We start from the raw sequence: 23,321 nt of genomic DNA, 5'->3' as shown, positions 1-23,321 counted from the left end.
AAAACAATTGTATTTGATTCTATTAACTTATTTCTTTCCCTTTTTTAATTCCAACTTTCAAGAGCCCTTATTGAATGAAAGATAGTTTTAACTGAAAGAAGCGTTGGGTAGTGACGAAATCATTTTCCACAATTGAAATCCTGCCATAGAAACTCCGAGTTAACTTGATTCCCATCTTGCTGTTAACCCCTTTGTTTCTTGAAATATTCTCCCTGAATCTTGGGCTACCCTGCCCTGAGGCTATTGGCTTGTAAGGTTTGGTTTGTATTCTTTCATTCTCTTTTCAATAACATAAATATAAGATGACGGCCCTATCTCCCGGCAGGCTTGCATTGAAACTACCAAGCTTAACCTGAACGACTAATATAGAACATTTAAAGGAAAAAAAGTATGACTTTTTTTATGAGATATTTAAGGATGTCAATGGGTTAGATTCGAATAAGACAATGTTTTTTCATATATTCACATATTTGGATTTAAATTTGCATTTGAATATGAACAAAGAAAAGACATAATCCGAATCTAAATCTGAAATTGGAGCCACATCTAGTTGATTTTCAAAATATAAAAGCATTGGATATATGATATTTATTTAAAACAAATCCGATCTGACTATAATGAGGCTATGACCTTCTCTCCCAACGCCAGTCTCCCATAAGATTAATTATGTGGTGTAGGAGATTCCTTTCAATCCACTGAGGCATTCCTACCATTGTTTCTTGAAGAAAACTAAATGGCGGCATGAACAGAAGAATCCATGGTGAAGATGCAAATGAACAAAAAGCAAAATAATAAACTATCTTGGTTCATTCTCACATTTCTTTGTTACTCTCCTGTTTATAGATTATGGAGGAGAACCATGTTACATACATCAGATGCTTCCTTCCTATTATTTACAATAGAAAATTCTGGAGTAGTTCTATTACAATATTAATTTCACAAATTAATTCTAGAAAATTATTAGTCTTGAGAATCAAGTGCTTTACAACAAAAATCTTTAGAAGAACATGCTAGCTAATTCCAAAAGAAAATCATTTATTGAAAATTTTAGAAAGCTCTAGAAATTGGTAGCTCTAGCAATATATCAACATAACACTCTCCTTCGAACTAGTACATACCAATCTTACTTGTCCAATTTAGACTTCAACAACAAAAGTTGTTATTTTCCAATAGCCTAAGTATACACGGCTCCTATTCTGTTCATATTTAGAACGAAATGGCTTTTACTAAGTGCTAGATTTTTCAAACTATGATATCTAACTCAAGAGCAAGTGAGAAAGAGTATAACTTTATAAAAATGGTCAAACAACTTGAATATCCATGCAAAGAGCAATGTTCAAAGAAGTCTAATATCAAAAACTAGAAAGCAAGCAAAACCGTGCATTATTCTTACTAGATAATGGCTTATTATTTGGTATAACTTAAAGATAGAACTGTCATTGAAAAAAGGCACAATATTTTACCAATTAGAACAAAGTAAAGGGCATATCAGCCTATGAGATTCATCATAAACTTTAGTTTACGTTGAAATAAAAAAAAGAAAAAAAAATATGTACCTACTGACCTTGTGATTGATGAGTTGGTGCACCATGAAATCTACGTGCCATATTAAAGGCTTACCTCTCTCTTGGACAGTTGAGATGTTGTAGTACTCGTAAAAGACTTGAGAGATAACTGTCACCCTAAAGCAAACACGAAAATACCTGAATTCACCTTTGCTTTGTTCCTCTTCTCATTGTCTCTTTGCTCTCTTCTGTTCTTCTTCGTTCATACTGTGGTTCCATAGGTGCTGACTCTAGAGGAGGCTTGAGCTTAGTTTTGTGCATAGAGGTTCAGCCTCGTCAGTACCTTCCAGCATTGAAGAAGTCCTTGAGATCAAGAAGGAATATATATCTTACATTGTTCTATGGAAATTTCATTGTATTCCCTCGGCATCTTGCTTATTCTAGCAATGATAGCCATTGTAGCCTTCATGGCCAGCACTTCTCTGGAGCTTGTTCTGTATCATGCAAAGGACTGCCACAGATGTCAACTTGCAGATGATCGAGTGGTAAGACGATGGCTGAGCTAGGAATTTTGGGCCGTGGAAACTAATTAGAAAATCCTCAGATCTTAAGGGGCACCATTTATATACATAAATGAGCAAATTTTTTATTGCACTAATATGAACATAAAATCTTTTGTGAGGCTTCGTCACTGTAGTAAGAGAAACCTTCAGACTATAAGGTATATCATTTGTGCAGATATAAGGAAAATATGCAAAGAGGACCAAGCCAAAGCAGCTTGAAATCAAAGAATTGAGAGTAGAAGCGGTAAAAGACTATAGACTAAATTCATCACTAATTAAGAGAGGAAATGAAATACTAATGTACAACCGATGAAAAAGTGTTATCCAGAAGAAAAAATAAATTAATAGGATACCTACAACTACAGATGTAGAAACGGTCCCAGTCTGCTTATAGGCACAAAATTCAAATAATATGTATTATCTCATGAATGTCGGAATTTTTTGTTTAAACCAACCTTAAGTGGCCTTATTAATATGATAAAGCCGATTAGTTATTGATTAATCTAGGTGTTTAAATGGTTGATTATTCTTCTTAATCTCTATATATGTTTATTATGATCATTTGCCGTCGTCTCTATCTATGTACATGAACAACCTTGATGAGGGGACAAGCATTATACTTGATAGAGATGTCCCTTGTGGAAAAGAAGTCCCTCTCACCATCACCATTTGTGTCCTTGCTCGTCGAGGGCGGTAATCGGTGGAGAAGAAATCATTTCCTCACAATCCTGATACTGTAGTGTAGGAGAGCTCCAACAGTGGATTCTTAAGAACCATTCTGGATCAAAAGATGGGCAGGCAGCCATATTGATATTGTTAAGATTAACTAATTTTTTGCATCAAAAGAGTGAAACGTTCTTATCTAGCTTTATGGTTGAGAGGAAGAACACATTGGATGTAACAGTGGCTGCCGGCATTGTAACCTAAAACTTATTAATTAGCGCTATTTTTCCATGAAAAAGAAGTGGTGATCAAAACTTTCATTTAAACAAGATTTATCCCAAATATGCATCAAGTCATGTTGTAAATAAAAATTATATCTTCTACTTTCTAACGTAAGATGTACATGAACAAGGTTTTTTCTTCCACTCATCCTCTTTCTTTTTCCCCTCTTTTTTTTTTTTTTTGGCTTATTTCTTTGTCTGATCTTTTGTTGCAGGCAGACGTGGCAGCGTAGAAGGGTCAGGGCTTTTTTTTTTAGCGTCACCACGGCGGCCATCCACCACAGGAATTTCCAAAATAAGCGGAGAGGCTGTGCAGTGACTCCATCGGCATTCTCTCGACCTCCCTCAGTCGGTTGACGCTTGGAGAGTGATCCTCTTTCGGTGGTCCGCAGGGGCAATGGCGACGGCTCTGCTCCTGCGATCCTCCATCGTCCTCCGGAGGCCTCTCCTCCGCAGCTTTTCCTTACATGCCAATCATCCACCATCGTCATCGTCGTCGCTGCTTCCCCCCTTTCCCGCCTCCAGCTACCGCTCTTTGGTGGCTCCCACCCGTCGCTGCCGCTCCCATGTCGTTGATGGGTGTACACGCCGGGGGTTCAACGTCAGGGCAACCCAAGTTTCTGGTCCTGGCTCCATCGACTCGCCGATGATGAAGGCTATGGAGACGAAGGTTCTCTCTCTCTCTCTCTTTCACACACAAATACTAAATGAAAGAGCTTGGTGGTATGTCCTATAATTTCTATCCCTTTGGGTTTGCCGATGCTGTTGACTGGGGATATGTTGAATTGTTAAAATTAGGTAGCTCATAATCTATGAAACCGTTTCTAACTCTGGCAACTTGCTCACAGCTTAGAAGCATTCAAAGGGATTGTAGTAGGTCAGCAGTATTAATTGCACTTGGAGAATGTGGTTTTGAATGGGCACATAACCATGATGAATTATGATCTTTGCAAGCTCTATGGTCCTAGCAGGTGAAAAGAGCATGTCTTGGGAAGGGGGAAATAGGTAAGCAATAGTGAGAACAAAATTGGCGGCAGATAATATTTGGGGAGGGTCGTGAAATCTTACTAGCAATGGAAGTAGCAAAATGCTTCTGTGAGTGAAGATGGAACATATAAAGAGTACTTGCGTAGATATCTTTACTAGCTGGATGATAAAGTTAACTAATAGATTCACATAAACTTATTGAACGAGTCCAGTTTACATATTCCCCAAGACCAAAAAAGGTGTTTTGTTTGACGTCTCTGCATGCTTCTTTGTGTGGCGGTTTAAGGTCTTAGTGCGTGAGGCTTTTAATGATGTTGCAAAATCTTAATATTAATTTTATCTTTTGAATACAAAATATAGTTTGGATTAGATGAGCTAATGTGAAGCCCCTAAAACCTATGGGCACGATTTATTTGATTAATGTTTACAAAATGGAGAAGCACCTTCAGCTCTGATGATGCACATGGCGTTACGGATACTACCAGTGCACAAATTTTTCATATATGAAGAAGGGTTTGAAAAGACTTCAGGGGCCTGCTGGAAACCTGGTGGCCTTTCTCAACTCACACAAAATTCACTAGAGGTGCACTTTGGCTAGTGAGATGCATTCGCTTCTGAGAATGAGCTCACCTGAGCTAAGGTCTTTGCAAAGCTCATTATGCCCACAAAGAAAAAATGCAGTTGTGTGCCATTTTTCTCTGTTCATCTATGTCCTCCAGAAGCTTTAAGAAGCTTGCAGAAAAGGAGTCTCGTGCAGGCTTCACATGGAAGTCGTCGTCAGTAACTTCCTGCTGTCATATGAGGCCTGGCAACTTTGGACTTCTGCTTAGCAAGTCGAGTGCAAATAGATGCAAGGTGTGAACGAGCAAGTTTAGTGCCCCAGTGGCAGTGGCTCACCCTGCTTCCTAAATCTTTTGGCTCTCTTTATAAAGCCCACTGAAAGATGTGACAGGCTTACTGATTAGAGAATATTTACTTTCTTAAGGAAGAAGGAAGATTAAGCTTCCCCTCCTTTTCTTTTTCATGAAAAAAGTGCAATGTGCAATGTCTTGTGAATCTGGCTTTTTCGTACATGGTGCATATGAAAGTAAACAGATGGAGTTTTCATGAGTCTGGAAGCTAGTTATACCATCATAAAGCTTGAACTGTAATGAAGTTTAGTACAAATGTGGATGAAAATGAAGAATAAACCAGACATGAATCTTGTATCTTTTGTGGTGAACGTGTGATCTTATTTTCTTACTGTAGAAATGGTACCATATAACGATTAAAAAAAATTACCAAAAATTCTTTGCTATGAGCAAGGATTCAATAAATTCTGAATGAGAAAATATGGTATTCCTGGCAGCAACCATCATATATCTAGTTGAATTTGTTTTCACAAATTATTAGTCTGTAGTCTGTACTCTGTACCTTTTGTAGGATGGCATGAAAATAATGAACTGATTTCATTTTCGTGTATGCTAGCATAAATAGGATCATAGGAGTGACCGGTGACCATGTTAATAATCCCATGAATGGCTATAATATCAAAACAAACCTGTGTTCCACCTTAAAATTGACTTTATATCTGTCTGACCCTTTTTTTTTGCTGCTGAAGCCTGAAGGTGTTCAAGTATAGGTGGAAGCTGTTTTCAGTTTTCACATCATATCATGCACCTTTTTGGGCATCCAAATATGTTTACATTTTAAGGCATAAGATTCACAATCAAGAACGTTTAAATAGAACAGTTTTATTTTAAAATATTATTTTCTATACTTTGTTAACCTGGTTGTAATTATATTTAGTGGATTTATAATTTATGGTCTTTTACAACATATTTGAATAGATCAAGGAGCAACTAAATGCAGATGAAGTCATTGTCCGAGATGCTTATGGAGATGGTCGGCATGTTAGGTACATTTACTTTTTATGCAAGGAGTTTATGATAACTGATGATTTATGGGCAAATCTTTTTGTTTTTTTCTGATTTGCTTCTTTTGATTTCTCAAGTCTCAACTATTTACTCTTGATTACTATTACATTCTCATTTGAGACAAAACATGGTTGAATGTAGGATATGGTAGGTAGATCTTTTCATCATCGTCAAAATCAATTTTGCTCGACTGTAGAATAACATTTTTCAAAATTTTGATGCAATATACAGTAGAGTAAGGACCTTTCAATTTTAAGTTTTGGTTTATCCTTAGTATGATTATGTGATTGTCTCCATAATCAAAAGCCTAGGTAGTAAATTTAAGCAGGGTCTATGCAGCGCCAAGGCAGTTTCTCCATAAATGATCAAGCGGGGGTTTAGACAAAACTAGTTAGTACTAGTCTGCTAAGATACAATAATGAAAGAAATGCAGAAGAATGGTCAATGCAGGTGTACTGATGCAAAATTCTCCAGAGCAAGCTGCACTATGCTATGATATTGCAGATGGGAAAGAACAAATAAGATAGAGTAGGACAGATAGCTCAAATATATACAACCTGTGGGTGTCGCAAGAATCTCTATTTATAAGTTAATAAATTCATCTGCAAGATGGACATTAGAGCTGGGTCTGGGTCAATTTTAAAGCTGGGCCCATAAATTGCAGGCACTGTAAGGCCCAATACAAATTAACTGAGCTTCAACAATATATTTTGGTATACCAAATATCTGCATTTTGGTGCTTGAAATTCCTTTAAAGGGTAAAATAAGGAAAAAAAGAGTAAAATTAGAAGAGGTCAGGTAGGTAAATGCTGCAATGGATTAATTTGGACTTGTAGAGGACCATATACATTGAAAAGACCAAAGAAGATGTGAACATCTATTGCAAGCTGAGATCTTGCTTCTGGAATTTAACTTTGCTGGGTTGGGCACTTAGCAACAGTTGATGTACACTGATGGCAAGATTATAATCTATGTGAATATTGGCGACGGATGCCAGATAAAAGTGGTTTTTTTTCGCTTTACTGATTTTTGACAATATACATGTCCATGTGATCAACCTGACATGTACACTTTGTTTTCCTTTTTTTCTGCCTTTCCACTCTACCTCTTTGTTCCTGGATCTATATGTTTGCATAGGGTGTACGTGACATGGTTACTTGAGAAAGGCTGATGGATAACTGACAGTGTGGAAGTTCGTACACATGGATATGACAAATCATTTTGCTACCCTTTGGATTGAATTTGAGTCGGACCCAGCTAGATCTAAAATTTTAAGTGAAAGGTGTCGACCATTCAATTTATTTGGTCATTGTTTTTTACTTTAAATTAATAGAACTATATGAATCAATTATTGAACTTAGAAAAGATGTTTGATGCATTGGGTATGACCTTAACAAATTGTTTTGTGGATCATGCATAATTTTATTTATACACCTTATCTTACCCCCGTATCCATGCTTTTCAAAAACTTTTCATGCCCAAACTTGTATTGTCATACCTGCACCCAGCCCAAATGTGTCTTAACGTAGGGTCTTTAATTGCAATGCATTATTTTTGGGTCACTGTAGTTGAAGAGGGTCTTCTATAAGTTTTGTGGCCATTCAACTGTTACATATTTGTCTTTGTTCTGTTTTTTTTCTTCCAACGTTAATGTATGAAACCACAGATTTAGGCCACTTCTTTGGTGTAATGTTAAAATAGCATTAGTAGAGATCAAGTCTGGTTTGAGAAAGGAATGGGAACTATCACAAAGAACATCTTATTATTTGGTCTCCTTTTGTATCGTCTTTGAGTTTGCTCTGATCCAGTCCAAAAGTCAGATGAAACATTCAACCTGTTGGTATTTGTAAAGTGGTGAAGAGTCCGTCTCAGGGCCTGATACAAGTCAAGGCTGATCCAGTAAAATTATTATCAGGTCCCCAGCTATTTGAGTTGTACTGGGTCGTTAGATTTAACAGGTTGCTGCCTGGGCTGTTCTGGCCCAACCCAATGCCTGCCCTTATTTGTAATTGGAATAAGGAAATGTTAGAAACATGTAGTAACTCAACTACCATGCAGTTGTCTGCCATGAGCCTAGCTGTATCAAATCCTATAAAAGAGAACCAAAAAACCATGGAAACACATGGGCAGTTATAAGGTACCACAACCATTTCCCAATGGGATATCAATACAGTGAAATCCAGATTGCCCAAATGCATCAATATTATCATATTATTATGAAATACACCTTCTGTTCACTAATTTACCAAAAGGTAATGTCTGAAAAGTAGAGCAAAGTTTCAAGAGCACTAACAAAAACTACTTCAACCACCCTGTCTCCTTACATAGGACCTCAGGTGAGTACATTTAAAGATTGAATCCTTAATTACCAAGGATCTGAGGTAGACCAATACCTTGCAACTAAAATACATTCTAAAATCCCATATCTCCAAATTAAATCTTAGAAAGGAGGGTGTCGAGCCTTGTCAAGGAATACAAATGTCCTCTACAATTACTCTTCTTACTCTTAAATTTCAGTAGACTTTCTTCTGTCAGTCCTTCTATGAAGGACTTCAATTGCCTGAAACTTTATTTCCTATTCGCTGCATCAATTAGGGCTTAATCCTTGGGCACCAGCTGAAGAGAATTATTTTATGCTTTTTATTTCTCAATCTCTTGTCTTGCAGTCCCCAGTTATAATCTGACATAACCATGATTTGAGAACCAAGACATATCCCACTCCTGTTTACTAGTTATAAAACTGGTTTTTTGAAATAATTAAATGGAACAACATGATATATTTTGAAATGATGGCCGGTATAGAATCACATTTTCCATACTGCTGATAGATGTATAAGTTAGGGTGCTGGTTCCGCACCTGTTGGCATGCCACAGACAAATTCATAAACTTTATCACAAAGTGAACTGCTTGCACCTGTGCACCAATTAACTCATCCACTTATTTTTATGACTAAGGAAAACACTGGAATGCATGGGGAATTTTGCAAGTAAAACAAATTATTATTATTTTTGTTATTAAAAGGTACTAAATGATCATATAGGGGAGGATTGATGCATGATATTACATTCTTCTTTTTCTATGAGACTATGAGTGTTCATCATGGCTTGTTAACTACTTAACTCTCTTGATGGCTGTAGACATTATCACGTCCTGCCCAGACACGCACACTAACAGGGCTATAAATCTAATTCATCCAAAGGTGCAGATGCGCAGGTTTTCATTTGTCTGCTGTCATGTTTACTGTGCTGAATGTTTTCTAGAGTCTGTCATTTGTATCTTGCCTAAATTTTCTATCTCCATGGTAAAATTTTGGAGAACTCAGACCTGATGGTTAAGTGGTTATATCTACTTCAAGGTTATGGTTCATTTTTCCTAAAGTGCATCCCTATTCTTTTCTTTTATTAGCTGTGAGGGTCTTTTTTTTTTTAATCTTTGTTCTGGCAAGTATTAATCTAAAACAAAGTAAAAATACCTATTCGATAATCATGGGTAACATGACCTGGCCTGGTTTCAAATTTTGACTGCTTTTCCTCGAGTGTCAACATAGCCTAATGCCACCGGCCATCAAATGGTTGCCTTGCTTTAAGTTTTTTTTTGGTCTAGTTTGTCTTTTCCCTGAATTTGAAAGTGTACACCTTCCGTGCAGTTTAAGCAAATCTAAGCTGTGGTATTCATGTTTGATGTGCTACATAATGTAATAAAATATTGTTGGTTGCTTTCGAGGACCTCAAGGACCATGTTAGGTTCATGAAATCACCTGAGTTTGACCTCCGGATTTTTTCATCATTAATTTTATATTTGTCTTGTCAGAATTTTGACTAGGCTTTGGACCTTAGTTAGATTCAGTTGCCTGTTTTTAGATTTGTAGTACATATTATGTGGTTACCAAAGTTTGGTTTGAGTTAATTAATATTGAGTGCCCACTTGAATACTGTAGTCAACAATTGCAAACAAGTGACGCATCCCTGCTTCCTGCATTATAAATGCTTTCAGATTTAGTTTCTTGCATAGATTTGACGTAGAACCTAACATGAGGAAGCTGTTGAGTGTTGGACAACCTCTATCGGCTGACAAAATTGAGAAGATTGCACTTTGAAACTTTTGGTCCGTATAATTGTTCTAGTAGCTTGTGGTTGCTGACACAATCTAAAAATGGAACCACTGTGACCTCAAAGTACACAGTAACATTAGCACTTTCAGGAATTCAGAAAGGAGAGTTTGAAGTATCATGTGCATTCTGTTCTCTTAGAGTTAGTTTGCACATGCAAGTTTTTTCTATAGCTAAGGCCTTTGCTGTTTGCTAATTGTACAGCATTGACGTTGTATCCGCTGCATTCGAAGGACAGTCTGCAGTTAACAGGCAAAGGATGGTCTACAAGGCCATATGGGAGGAACTACAGACGACTGTTCATGCCGTCGACCAGATGACCACAAAGACCCCAGAAGAAGCTGCTGCAACCAGTGGGTAATGCCCCATGGCGATTAAGAGGATAGCTTTGACAGATTCCTCTCTTCCTTTCTTACATTATTTCATGAATTAGATCTCAAGTTTGCAACTGTTTTCAATATAATCACGCATAAGCATGTGATCAGTTGTCGTGTGGGACTTTCTTTAGAGGAACTTGCGTTAACACGTCATTCGGGATTGCACGACATCTCCTTTTACCAAATCAATGTGGAATTATTTCCCACTCAGCTACGCATGGTTTTTTGTCTGTTACTGTGTATGACGACTATAATGGTCCTCAGGATAGCGGCCATTTGATTCTCATGGTTTCTTCCTGCAAAGTCTCTCTTTATGGAGACAGAAGCTCATCATTCTACACTGAATTGCCATACCACTTTGATTGCATGCCTTTCTTAAGAAGCCGCCAAAAGGTCGCCGCCGTTTCATGCCAAAATCTGGGGAACCTACCCATGTTTTCTTATCACGACTGTTCACAGCAGATCTCTATTCAAAGCTAAGAAACAACGTGAGAAATATTTTTTACCAAATTTGAAATTTTACAATTTTCATCTGTGTGTGTGTGTGTGTGTGTGAGAGAGAGAGAGAGAGAGAGAGAGAGACCGCCGACCTTATACGAAGTGAAATATAGTTCCACAGACTTCCTGCTATTAGGGATGTCAAATTCTTAAATGCATTCCTATACTTGAATGGGATCCGAATTCAAACAGTTTTATTCGATAAAAAAATTTACATCTCATTGGTAATCACTAGCAATCGAATGTGAATACCTCTAGAGGTCTCTTTTTTAGCCTGCTGCCGATCTTAGATATATTCATATGTTTGATTGGAATCTGAATACAACTATTTTTACTGATACAGCTCCCTGAGGGCAGGGGGAAGTGGGGAGCTTCGGCTTTTCACCCGAGCGGCAGGGTTTTCTCCCGCTCACTATTGAAATCTGAATTCAAGCAGTTGTATTAGATAAAAATTTACATCTCATTGGTAAATCACTGGCAATCAAATGCGGATACCTTTAGGGTGTATTTGTTACACTAAGGATCTCAAATCCTTGATGATCTAAGATCCTTGGGGAGGATCTTAGATTCATGGATTTGAGGTCCGTCCTCCCCCCATCCAACCTCAAATCATAGTTTTTTATGGGAAAACGTGAATTTATGGTCCAGGTTTTTCTATTATGTAGGAAATCCACTGTTTGTTTAACCAGTAAGTCTCACAAAAAGAGGATTTGAGATAGCAGGTGATCTCAGATCCACGGGCAATGGAACGCCACCCTAGAGTTCTGTTTTTGCTGAATCCCATAAAATATCCAATTGTCATGAAAATGAAAATGTGATTACAGGTAAAAATTCAGGTATGCTTTGGACCTTTTTATATTTGAATCTGAATGTACAAATTAAACTTATTTGAATAGTGGAACTTTTGTCTCTGTGTGTGTGTTTTAGGATCTCTTGGGACTACTTTTAAGAAGATTACATAATGTTACAAATTTTAAATTTTACAGGTATTCTTAACCAGGAAGAAGGGGCAAAACAAGAAAATTTTCACGAGGAGAGTTGAATTATAGTTTCAAAATTTTGACAAGGGCAAAATATATTTCTCCAAAATTTTACATGGAATAAATGAAAATTTTTCCAATTTACATGTAAATTAAAAAAAAATTAAGGGGGGCCTTCCGCCCCTGCTGAGGAGGTCAAGTTGAAGCTCTTGCTTGTAGAGGAATTAGCTTCCTTTCGTCTGCAAGTCCCAAAGGTTGCCGTTTATGAGGATTTCCTAATAAACAACATCCCCAAGGCTTGACCAAAAAAAAAAAGAGATAAAATATAAAGTGAAAAGGGGATCGTTTCCTATCCTCATTAATATATAGCAACTTTTTGCTTATATAAATGCATACACGTATGAACATACGCATTCATATACTTTTAATATATGCTGACACATTTAATACGCCAACTAATGTTTTCAATGGCATCGTTACACATAAAGTATGCCTTCATTCTTATGTGCTAATGCTAAATCTAAAGAATATTTGTCATTGGTTCCTTCTTCCAGGAGGATGAAAAGAATTTATAAATGTCTTCCTACTTTGTAAGGATCTGGATAGGGATGCTAATATATCCGAATTGAATCTAGTATCTAATTAAATAGTTCCAAAAAAAACAGATTTGGATTAAATTCAGAATATAAAAACAGATTTTGGATTCAGATGTAACTTTTGAATCTAAATTTTAATTCGAATATGTACCTATTTGAAAAAGTAGACATGGTTATAAATATATCCGATTTGAATATGATCGGTTGACATCCCTAATCTTAGACACCAGTGTGGCGGATGTGGATGGTGGATTCTGCTTTTGTTCTGTTTTTTGTGGGTCTGTTTTGGGAGCTCATAGGGCCGTAATCTTACTGCACTTATCCTGGTAAATGATCCACTTTTTACTGTAAATATTGATTTTTTTGTTAATAAATGTGAGCATTCATTAAAAAAAAAATGAAAAAGGAGGTACTCCTTAAGGTACCAATCCCCATTGCCCCTTATGAGATCTGCAGTCGCCCTATCAATTTAGCACTGTGCCCACCCTAAGCCCTCAGCCTTATCTAATAAAGAAAGACTGACAACACCACACTAGATAGAATTACAAGAAAAAAAAAAAAAAGATGAAGTCCACTCCAAAGTCTATCTCTATCTTGAACTTGATTTCTTGTCATATAAGTAAAAGAGTGTTAGATTCATAAGGAACCATTTAAGTGTTTGATTTTTTTTTTTTTTAGTTTAGCCGTTGAGAGAAAAAGAAGGAAAAGTTATGAATTAATACTAAATGATGGAAATATTTCATCTTTTTTTTTTCTTCTTTCCTTTTTTTTTCCAACCGCCAATATGCCAATATGGAAAAACTCAAAATTGAGATATTTTTTCATAATTTAGTCCCTAAGGGTAAGGGTCTAGTACCAACAATTAGACACACACACATATATATATATATATATATATATATATATATATATATATATATATATATATATATATATATATATATATATATATATATATATATATATATATATATATAAAAACAGAAAAACATTTATGCTTTTTTCTCAGTTATGCGGAACCAGCATATTAGGAAGTTTTGTTGAAGGAGAGAAACTTTTTTGCATCTAATTTTGAAAAACGACTTTCATTATGCAGGGGTGCTCGTTTAATATGGACCTTATGATTTATTTATACTTTTCCAAAAAGGAAAAAACAAAAGGCAGTCATGACCAACTGGCTATTGGTTTAGTTTTGGCGGTTCTCGTTTGGTTGCTATTATTTAAAGTAAAAGGCAAAGTAAAAAGAAGAACCTTGTTTATGATACCACATATATATATATTTCTTTTTCTCGAGTTTTGAAGAACTTGTTTAACAGTTTTTTAAAAGGATTGACACAATGGATACAGCGAGGGTTGGTAGGTGGTCAGTTTTTGCAAAAGAAAGACTACAAATAAGTTCAAGTACAACATATGACAACCTAAAACATAAAAACAAAAGCAAGCTATGTATCATAAGAGAACTAGAGGTTAGATGAGGCATTCGTCTTCCATCTGAGTGATGGGTCTCCCTCATTTGTAAGAACAGATTAGCAATATAAAGAAGATAAAAAAAAAATGAGGAGCTCTGTTTTAAAGGTTATACACTGTAATGGAATATCCAGATTTCTTTGATAAGGTATAAGATAAATAAAATTCCAACTCAGACTTACATAATCTTATTTTCTTTCATCCTACTCCATTTCAAGAGAAAGTTCTGCTGAGCCTTTTACATGTTGCATTTAGAAGCGTCGACCTAAAATAAGTAAAAGGTTGAGGCATCTGATCAAGTGATTTGTTAAATCATAGTTGGTTAGGCTGTGTTTGGATGGTACTCTACGCAAGGGGCATAGTATAGCTGGTCGGGTTTGTTAAATCAACCGGTTTTTAAGAACTGCTTTATGTGTTACCAAAACAACATTTTCTATTAAATATCTAAGAAAGGTTAGGTTATTCAACCCCTCTTTTGAAAATATCAGTTTGTCAAAACTAGGAATCAAGTTTTTCGACTGTCATCGAAACATGCCTGGAATGCCATTTTAGAAACAAAATAACATTTCGCCTCCAAAATGGTATTTAAGGTATATCCTTCACTGTTTTGCTACCCATTACGTTGATCGTTGGAGGGTTGTCAATGGGTCCGATATAGTGTGAGGATCTCATTGTTTTTTCAGCTTTATCCTACTTGAATCTGACCTCTGACTTTTGATATATTTATAAAAATGAGATAAAAATGTACAAAAACCACATAAGAAAATTCTCTATATCAAAGAAAAAAAGTTTTAAAGGGGTTGATTGACAATAAGTATATAGTATACTAGTAATATATTGTTTCATGAATCTGCCCATCAAATCTGCCCTAATTTTTAAGATGGATTTATGAAATAAGAACAAACTGTTATTGTTGCTAACTAGCCCTAAAGGCTTGTATAAGCCTTTTTGACAAAGCTGGTTATATGCACACCCCTATGCATGCACAAAGGTATGTAATGACCGATACTCTTCGTAATGTAAAAAAGAAGGGTTTTGAAAAAGATAAAAAAGATATTATTAAAGGGTACAAAGATTGAAAAGTATATATCATGGTAAAAAAATTTTAAAATAACCCAACTCTCTCTTTTTGGAGGAGTGTATATTTGTTGCATGCACAAGCTGGTGCCCTCAACTCGATTCTTCTTTGAATATCGATACCTATTTGTGCTTTATTAGTTTCATATTCAATTATGAGATATTCTCATCTTGGATACTCCCAAGCTGTGGTTGATTGATGAAATGGTCATGAACGCGTCAATGCTAGCTCATGGACCTTATTTAAGCTTGCTTGAGGCTTGGAGAAATAATCCTTGGAGTACAAAAGGCCATCAAACATGGTTAAAGTTTACCTTTCCACAGTAGTTTTAGTTAAAAAGAGGAGAAAAACTTAGACCCAAAAGGTCTGACTTTTCCTCCTATCGTTACCTGAATAATAACCTTGCTAAGGTACACTTTGGTGGATTTATTTAGCCCAAAGGGGCCATTTGACAATAGGAACAATTTGATATTGTTACATGAATCTATCCTAAAAATTGGAGCATGTTCATGAAATACTGTGATATAGTGTTTCATAAACCTGCCTCAAATCTTTGGTACAGATTTATTGGATAGTAATAACTTGTTATTCTTGCCAAACAACCCCTAAAGTATTCAACCAGGCCATCAAACATACCATAGAAGAAAAGATGGTGTTTTATATCAAGTGATCAAAAGATATATGTGGCGCATAGATTGTAGAGCTTACTTTCAAATATATTTTCAGCCTCAGTGGCCTTGCATGTATAATGGAATTTAGAACACAAACTAAGACATGTAAGACTTCATGAACTAGGTTGGTCCCGCTTGCCATTGTTTGCAGTCCAATAATTTAGTGTGTACACAAATCGAACTGCCGACAAGATTTTCACCTGCATGACCGTCCGACCAGCTATATTAAGCCCATTGGGGTGACTTGTATGACTTCATGAGAGATCTCAAATCTAGTACCCTATGGAATCAAATCAATAATGTATCTCTTACTGGATTTGCCTAAACATATTCAATTCAGTTAGGTGTACATTCAACCTGAGTCAGTACCTTTCAACCCCTTCAACCTTTTTATCTTTTGGTCCTTAAGGTGAGAAACCCTACACAGACCAGACCAGTTTAACCCCAACCACAGCCCTGATTATCAAGTCCCACAAGGGATTAAACATCTTCTGAAAGCTTGATCAAGTCGCTTCGACTCTGCTTAAACTCGATCGAGTGCGCATCTTAATTAACCTCAACACTCTTCACAGCTCGCACTTTATTGCTCTCTCCTCACACTTGCTAGTGTTTAATATATCCAGTTTTGATTAAAACTGTATGAAAATATGGAAATTAATATGTGAATCACATATTTATACGCAAACGATGTTTCCCTGTGTGAAGAAAAGGAGCATGTGAACGTCATTGGAGACAGCATTGTCAATGGAACACGTAGAAAAAGATAGATCCTAACATCAGCACCGTTATGGTTAGGTGTCTTGGCACTATCATTCTTAAATGGGACCGCAACCGAGGAAGAAGGCTCTACCTATATATAGTTCACGGTCAAGACATGACAATTGCTTCTTCACCAACCATGCATTATCATCATAGATGACTCATGAACATATAATTTCTAAATTTATATGGTATTTTTAAACATATATTATAGTTGGTGGGTCCATGAGACTCAGTCGTCAGTTCGATTCATGTGGGCACTATTTTTCTGGACTAGATTCTAGTCTCGAGTTGAAGAGAGTAACCATAAGTTCACTCATGTCCTGAAGTAGGTTTGGACTATGTGGGATCAGGAAAAAGAGAGAGATTTCGGCCTCTCACTCGAGCAGTAGGTTCCTTCCCACACACGCTACAAAGACAACATGCTTTTTGACAAATGTCTTCATGGGGTCTTCATGTCAACACAATTGGAAGTCCCCCTCTTACCACCTGCTCTCAAGCGATAGAGCCACATGTGGAGCTCCCACCGTTCCTCTCTATACTTTTTGGTGATTATCTAAGTAGAATTAATATTAACTTACTATTGTTTTGATGTCATATGAAGTCAACATGTAATTACAAGTGGTAATAGATCAGATCGCCTTGAGTTGGGTCTTACCTTCTCAAGAGAAGAATTACTGAATTATATGTTTGCCTCTTTGATCAACCCAAAAGTTATTATGAACAAATAAATGAAGCTCTTCTTGGGCAGAGTGGGCTATAGGGCTGCACACGAGTTGAGTCGAGCCCGAGTTTGGCCAGCTCGAACTCGACTTGGCTCAAAAAACTAGAACTCGAGTCGAGCTCCTCATGGCAAGCTCGAGCTCGACTCGACTACACAAAATCGAGTGAACCGGTTTGACAATATCATATAGAGTACCATTTGCGAGTCCAGTCGAGTATAAATGAGTTGAGTTCTTGAAACTCGAACTCAACTTGTTTATAAACGAGTCGAGCACGAGTCAAGTTTTTTCGAGTGAGTTCGAGTCAAGCCCGAGTTGGCTCGGCTCATTGTGCAGGCTTGGTGGGCTACTACAAGTAATTTTTTACACCCATTAAATTTTGAATATTTCAAAGTGGTTGCTCCAAGGGTCCAACCTTGAACTGTTACAAAATCTGCCCTACATTTGGAGCAATGCATGCAAATGAGATTGGAATTGACACAAAACATTGAGAGATACCACTTTTATGCTACCTAAAATACAATTACTACTTTAAGCCATTTATTAAGAATTTCGAGTGAGCGTGAGGTTGACAACCCATTGTCTAGAAAGAGATTCAAAGGCTCTCTATTGCCTATGCCTCTCGGTTCTCGGCTGCATCGAGGCTTGAGTGGATGGTGGATTGCCTTCAGCGACAAAACACTCTCACCTTTTTGGGCCCGGGGGAGTAACACCCACATGAATCTAATCTAAGTAGAAATGTATCGCCTATATGTACCCCATCTCCATCAGCTATACTAATATGTTATAAAGTATGCATACCCATTATGAGATTTGCCAATATATCTTGTGATCTGTCACTCTCAACGCTCATCATTCACTGGTTCTGTTGGATCTTGGAACTGTATATTGCAGAGTTTATTTTATGTAAATATTACTTTAAAAACAAAATCATGTATTTTCTCGGAATATTGACACGATAAAATAACAACCTGTGCCTATTTATATTTTAATTTAAAGCATTTAGAGAAATTGGGTTGCGGTTAAACTAACAACCCCAAAAAAGGAAATTGACCAGTGTTACTTATGGAGGTAACTTTTTTACTAAAACTCTTCTCGCTGGGGTGAATTGGTTGTTTTCCGTAAATGAGGCTGAGGCAGCCATTAAAGTGTGACGGAGGTCTGAGACTCGTTTCCTTTTTCCTGAAAACAGTTTTAAAGGATCAGAATGAAGTGTCAAATCATACATCATGAATCTTACAGTAAAGTCTCACCAGAAGCAGAACAGTTATTTTGGATCTTAGTTTCAATTAAGGCAACTTACTGACCAGTTAAAAGAAAAAAAAAAAAAGGATTGCTGCAATTTTTTTTATAAATTTCTTCGTCCATCTGCAACACATTTTCAATGCAGGGCCTGGTTAAAGATAAAATTTAATATAAACCTTTCTTGAATTGAGCTTTGGGGTAAATAAGAAAAATTATTACGAAGCATCAATATATATATATATATATATATATATATATATATATATATATATATATATATATAATTAAACAATTTATGGGGCTGTGTGGGCAATTGCCCACACGTCCCTCCTTCGGTGGTGCCCGTGAAGAAAATTAAACAAATGGTAGCGTGTTAATGACGTGACACATGGCAGGGTTATTCTAGCAGCCGCAGTTTTCGGGGCAGGTGATCCCCTAAAATGCCACGCCATCAACAGTAAGCTGCCAGCTGGAGGGAAAAAGTAGCTCGCTAGACGCCGTTGCTTGAAGGACTAGAATTACGTCATCTCTTCCTATAATTGTTAATGCCAACAGTGAAGATGAAGCAATAAATAAATGCAATCGGTATTGATATATGATTATTAAATGCCAATATTTAATATTCCATACCCATGGACGCACATTGATTTTTCTCTTTCTACATGTATTTATATGAGAATTGAAATCATTCAAATACCTCCATAGCTTTATATATATATATATATATATCTATGTAAGTTGAAATCAGTTAAATACCTTTCTAGCTGGATACTAATTTTTTGTTTTGTATTGTTAAAAACAATGTATAAAAGATGCATTCGGTCGCTAAACACTATGATGTATAACTTATCACAAACACACTTTTGTATGGTGGTTTTTTAGTGACACAAAATAAAAATAATCGTCCCATTGAAGCGGTAACAGATTTATTTCAATATATATAATCACTGATTATGGGCAGTCACAAGGTTTCATGCTCATGCAATAAACTAGAAGAAACTAGTAGTAAAACGCAAATATATAGGAGTAGGAGGAGAAAAGGATGGGCTAAAAGAAAAATAACAAAAATTTCAAAATGGTGCTTATATTTTATCCTTTAATGTACAACAAAAACACACTTAAATTTGAATTTCTTTTCTTTACTGCCTCTGTCGTTTGTAACTCAGGCCTACCACCATTGACTGTGACTTGTGCCTTCCGTGCTTCTAAGCCAAGCTTTGAGGATGGAACAGACGGATTAATTTGCGAAGCCTCTTCCCCGTACGTCTTTGTTTTGATTGCCATTTATGAATTCTTTTCTTGTGAGATTCCAAAAGTCTTTGTGTTACAAACATGGAAAATATAAAAGTGATTCCATGTATTAAGTCATTTTTTTTTTCTTTTTCAATACAATTGGATCAAGCTGACTTTGTGTAAGCAATAGGTTAACAATCAGCCACGATCCGATAAAAAAACCCAATTGGGATTTAGATGGAGTACTGTACACCTTTCAACTCAATCAAATTCACTTGTAAATTTATGAAGAAATATACATATTATAAAAATATCAAAGAGAACCTTGAAAAGCAAGAAAAAAAAGTAACAAACATTAATTTAAGGCTCCAAAACTATTAGTTCTAAAGGACTAGTGCAATTGGGTGGGGCCTTGCAGTACAGGGGTTCCTTGTGTCTAATCCCATAGCCACATCTCATTTTGGAAACTATATTCTTAAAACATATTGGTTCCTAAGCAAGTCTTGAACCCCGGGGGGCATAGATAGGTAGGAGATATACGCCCTACGAAGCCCATTCTCTAAAAGGTTAAATTAGTGGTCGAGCTTGGGTGAATGTAGGTTTATTTATATAGAACAAATCCACGAGACCCAGGTTAGTGTCCCAGACCAACTGAAATTTTGTTAACTATATGTTTAATGCCTTATAAAAGAAAAAAAAAGATTTTAACATTCATGCGTTGTAGCTCTATAAAAACTGATAGCATCCTTTCAAAATTGTTGTGCATCTATTTTCAGGGCTTGATATTTTGTATGGTCCTACTTGCTTTTAGAAGTTTTCTACAGAAGTGCGCGCGCCAGAGAAATGAAAAAAGTATGAGAGCTGGAACTAAGTTTGGACATCGGGCTAGGTACCCGACAAGTATGACGTACCTGGCCCCCAAAAAAAAAAGCTTCGACTGGCTCAGGGTGGGCCCAACAAGCTTGGTTTGGTCGGATAAGAATTTTTATATATAATTATAATATTTTATTATAATTAATTATATATATATAATTTTATATTAAAAATATATACTTTTAATTTTAACTGAGCTGCAGGCTTGGGTTTCAAGTGTCAAGCCGAACCCAGCTCGCGTTTTAAGTGTAGTGCCACTCGAGCCCAGCTTCTTATAAAGTGGAGCTGGCCCAGGGCAAGGCGGCCTATGCCCACGCCTGGCTGGAACTCGATTCATCTAATCAAATGGTTTAATTGCTCTCAACGTCCTGCAGTCCATGGCTGTGCATGGGGATGAGGAGCAGCAGGTGCAGGTGCAGGTGCCTGAGTAAAAAGTTTCTGTTGCTTCGACTGCAATGTGATGTCTCGCCCAACCAGAAGAAGAAGAAGAAGGCTTCTATTCATTAGTCCTACCGACATTAACAACAGTACTCACTCTCTTAAGTACACAGCACCCAAGCCTACCTCCCCTCTACACTTTAATGCCCAAGCGCAGCTAACCTTTGTAAATGTTTTAAAGGAACTAAACACACCACACGGCATAGTCATGCCTAGTGCCAAATTGGTTGAGGTTTCTCTTTCTCTTTCTTTTCAAAAAACTTAGCGTAGTTGGTCGGACAAGAGACACGTTTTATGTTTACTATAGGTGCACTACTCTCCTTGATGAGTTGTAGAGAAGCAAGTCTTTCTCCCCCTTCTCTCCACTCAACTTAATTTGTCTATTTGTATGGAGCTCGCCGTAATGGGAGTGTAGAACTCGCGGCCTCCCTCGATACCAGTCATTGAGGAGAATGAGTTGCGTGCACAATGGTGGTCCACGCAGCAGATATGCATAAGCATGGTTATCGAATTGGCCCGGCCAGATAATGAGTCGGGCTCGGCCGGCCCAACACCCGAAACCCAGGCTCGAGCTTGAATCCTGTCCGATTAAATTAAAAATATATTTTTAATATAAAATAATATTTAAATATAATTAATTATAATAAAATATTATACTTATATATAAATATTGATAAAATAAATATTAAAAAATTTACCGAGCTCACCCGATGTTCTGTCGGAGTCGAGCTGGGTACTGGGTACCTATTTACCGGCAACCCGAACTGGTGTCCAGGCTTAGATATGCACCTAAAAAATGAGTAAGAATAAGGTATTTTGAAAAACTTTTTTAAAAAATGTTATTTTTAGTCTTTTAACTTTTTTATTTTATTTATCCTCGCAAAAAACTTCTGCGATGTAGGGTATTCTGATTGTCATACATTTAGATGCACTTTTTTTTTTGTACAAGGGGGACGTAACCACTCCAATTTTGTTACTTTTAATGAATTTTCTTTTAAAAGGTTGTCAAATATAATTTTACAAAGAGGAAAAGAAAAAAAATAATAATCTGTGACAAATAACTTCATTTAGTTCCTTAATTTTGCCGCAGCTGACTAGGAATTCATGCAAACTATGACTTCAATCTTAATTAAGAAGTTAGCAAAGTGTCATAACTTAAATTTGTTCATTAGACATTTCAATTCAACCCAGTTTGAATGTCACACAAACACGTTTTGGAGATGAAAAGACTTTTGAGTTTGCCCCCAAACTTTTCTTGTTTTCTTTTTTCTAAAAGCACACCTTTTGTCCAGTTAATTAAAAAAAAATGCTTCTTTATTTTAATCGTCTTATGTCATGGCTTATGGACGATTACACTTTTAGAAAAAACGCACCAATATTTAGAAAAAGTTGCCCAACTTGCTGCCTCCACGTAACGTACAATAGTAAGCATATCTGAATCCAAATAAAGCAACACCTTTTGATACGAGTGAAGCCAGTAGAGAGAGAAACAATACAATAGAAAATTTGACAAGATTAAGTAGAGTCAGAATCTGATTTCTAATATATATAACTACATAAACTAAGTCTCGGCTTATAGGTCACTTATTTATTCAAAGCTGTTAATGCCCATTGATGAGCATTAAAAGAAATTGATTTACGCTCTCTCTCTCTCTCTCTCTCTCTCTCTCTCTCTCTCTATCTATATATATATATATATATATATATATATATATATATATCGAGAGAGAGGAAGAGTGGACGCAATGATTAACTAATCAAAGTATCAAATCAGAGTTCCTTCTGCAACTGGGTCTAATCTATACATTTCACATCAGACGTTCACACAAACGCAACAAACTAATCTATAAAAAGCTCATCGCATCAACAGATCTTTTGCAGTAAGAAGATTTGGAAAGTAAACAGATAAAGCATAAAAGATAATGAGAAAGAAGAAAACCAAGAGTGAGAGAACAAAATTTAGCTTCACGAACATATATGTTTTCTCTATTGCTACTAAAAAAACAAATGTCTCGCATATCAATACAAGTTCCTCACGTTTACACAATATACAATCTTACTGTCGATTAATGGCATAAAAATTTCAATTGGTAGCCTTCTGCACCTCATGGCAGAAATCCAGCTCCTGGAGATCTGGCGACTCGCCGGCGCTTGCCGCTTTCCGGTGCACGTAAAACACGCCGGCGGGATCCCAAGATCGTGAAAGCATACATAAAGCGAGGCATCCATCCGATGAACTCGAAACCGCCTCCGGCCAATAAAATAAAGCCAGAGTTCTCGTAGCAGCTCCTGAGAACCGAAGGCAGGAAACTGAATTCGATGGATGGCAGGACCCGAATGGTTCGCCGTAGGAGAAAACC

At 36.6% G+C, this 23,321-nt stretch overlaps 1 protein-coding gene across 1 annotated transcript; it reads left to right on the top strand.

Annotated features, from left to right (window-relative positions):
• The first annotated feature begins 3,240 nt into the window (after positions 1 to 3,240).
• On the top strand, positions 3,241 to 10,611 carry LOC116266435 (protein BOLA4, chloroplastic/mitochondrial). Its single transcript, XM_031647656.2, has 3 exons — positions 3,241 to 3,682; positions 5,829 to 5,896; positions 10,229 to 10,611. Exons 1-3 carry the CDS (start codon positions 3,410 to 3,412, stop codon positions 10,383 to 10,385), a joined length of 498 nt encoding a protein of 165 aa, XP_031503516.1. The 5' UTR covers positions 3,241 to 3,409; the 3' UTR covers positions 10,386 to 10,611.
• The last annotated feature ends 12,710 nt before the right edge of the window (positions 10,612 to 23,321 follow it).

Source organism: Nymphaea colorata, chromosome 12 (genome assembly GCF_008831285.2).
Source record: "Nymphaea colorata isolate Beijing-Zhang1983 chromosome 12, ASM883128v2, whole genome shotgun sequence".
Lineage (NCBI taxonomy): Eukaryota > Viridiplantae > Streptophyta > Magnoliopsida > Nymphaeales > Nymphaeaceae > Nymphaea > Nymphaea colorata.
This window is presented reverse-complemented; position numbering and strand designations above follow the sequence as displayed.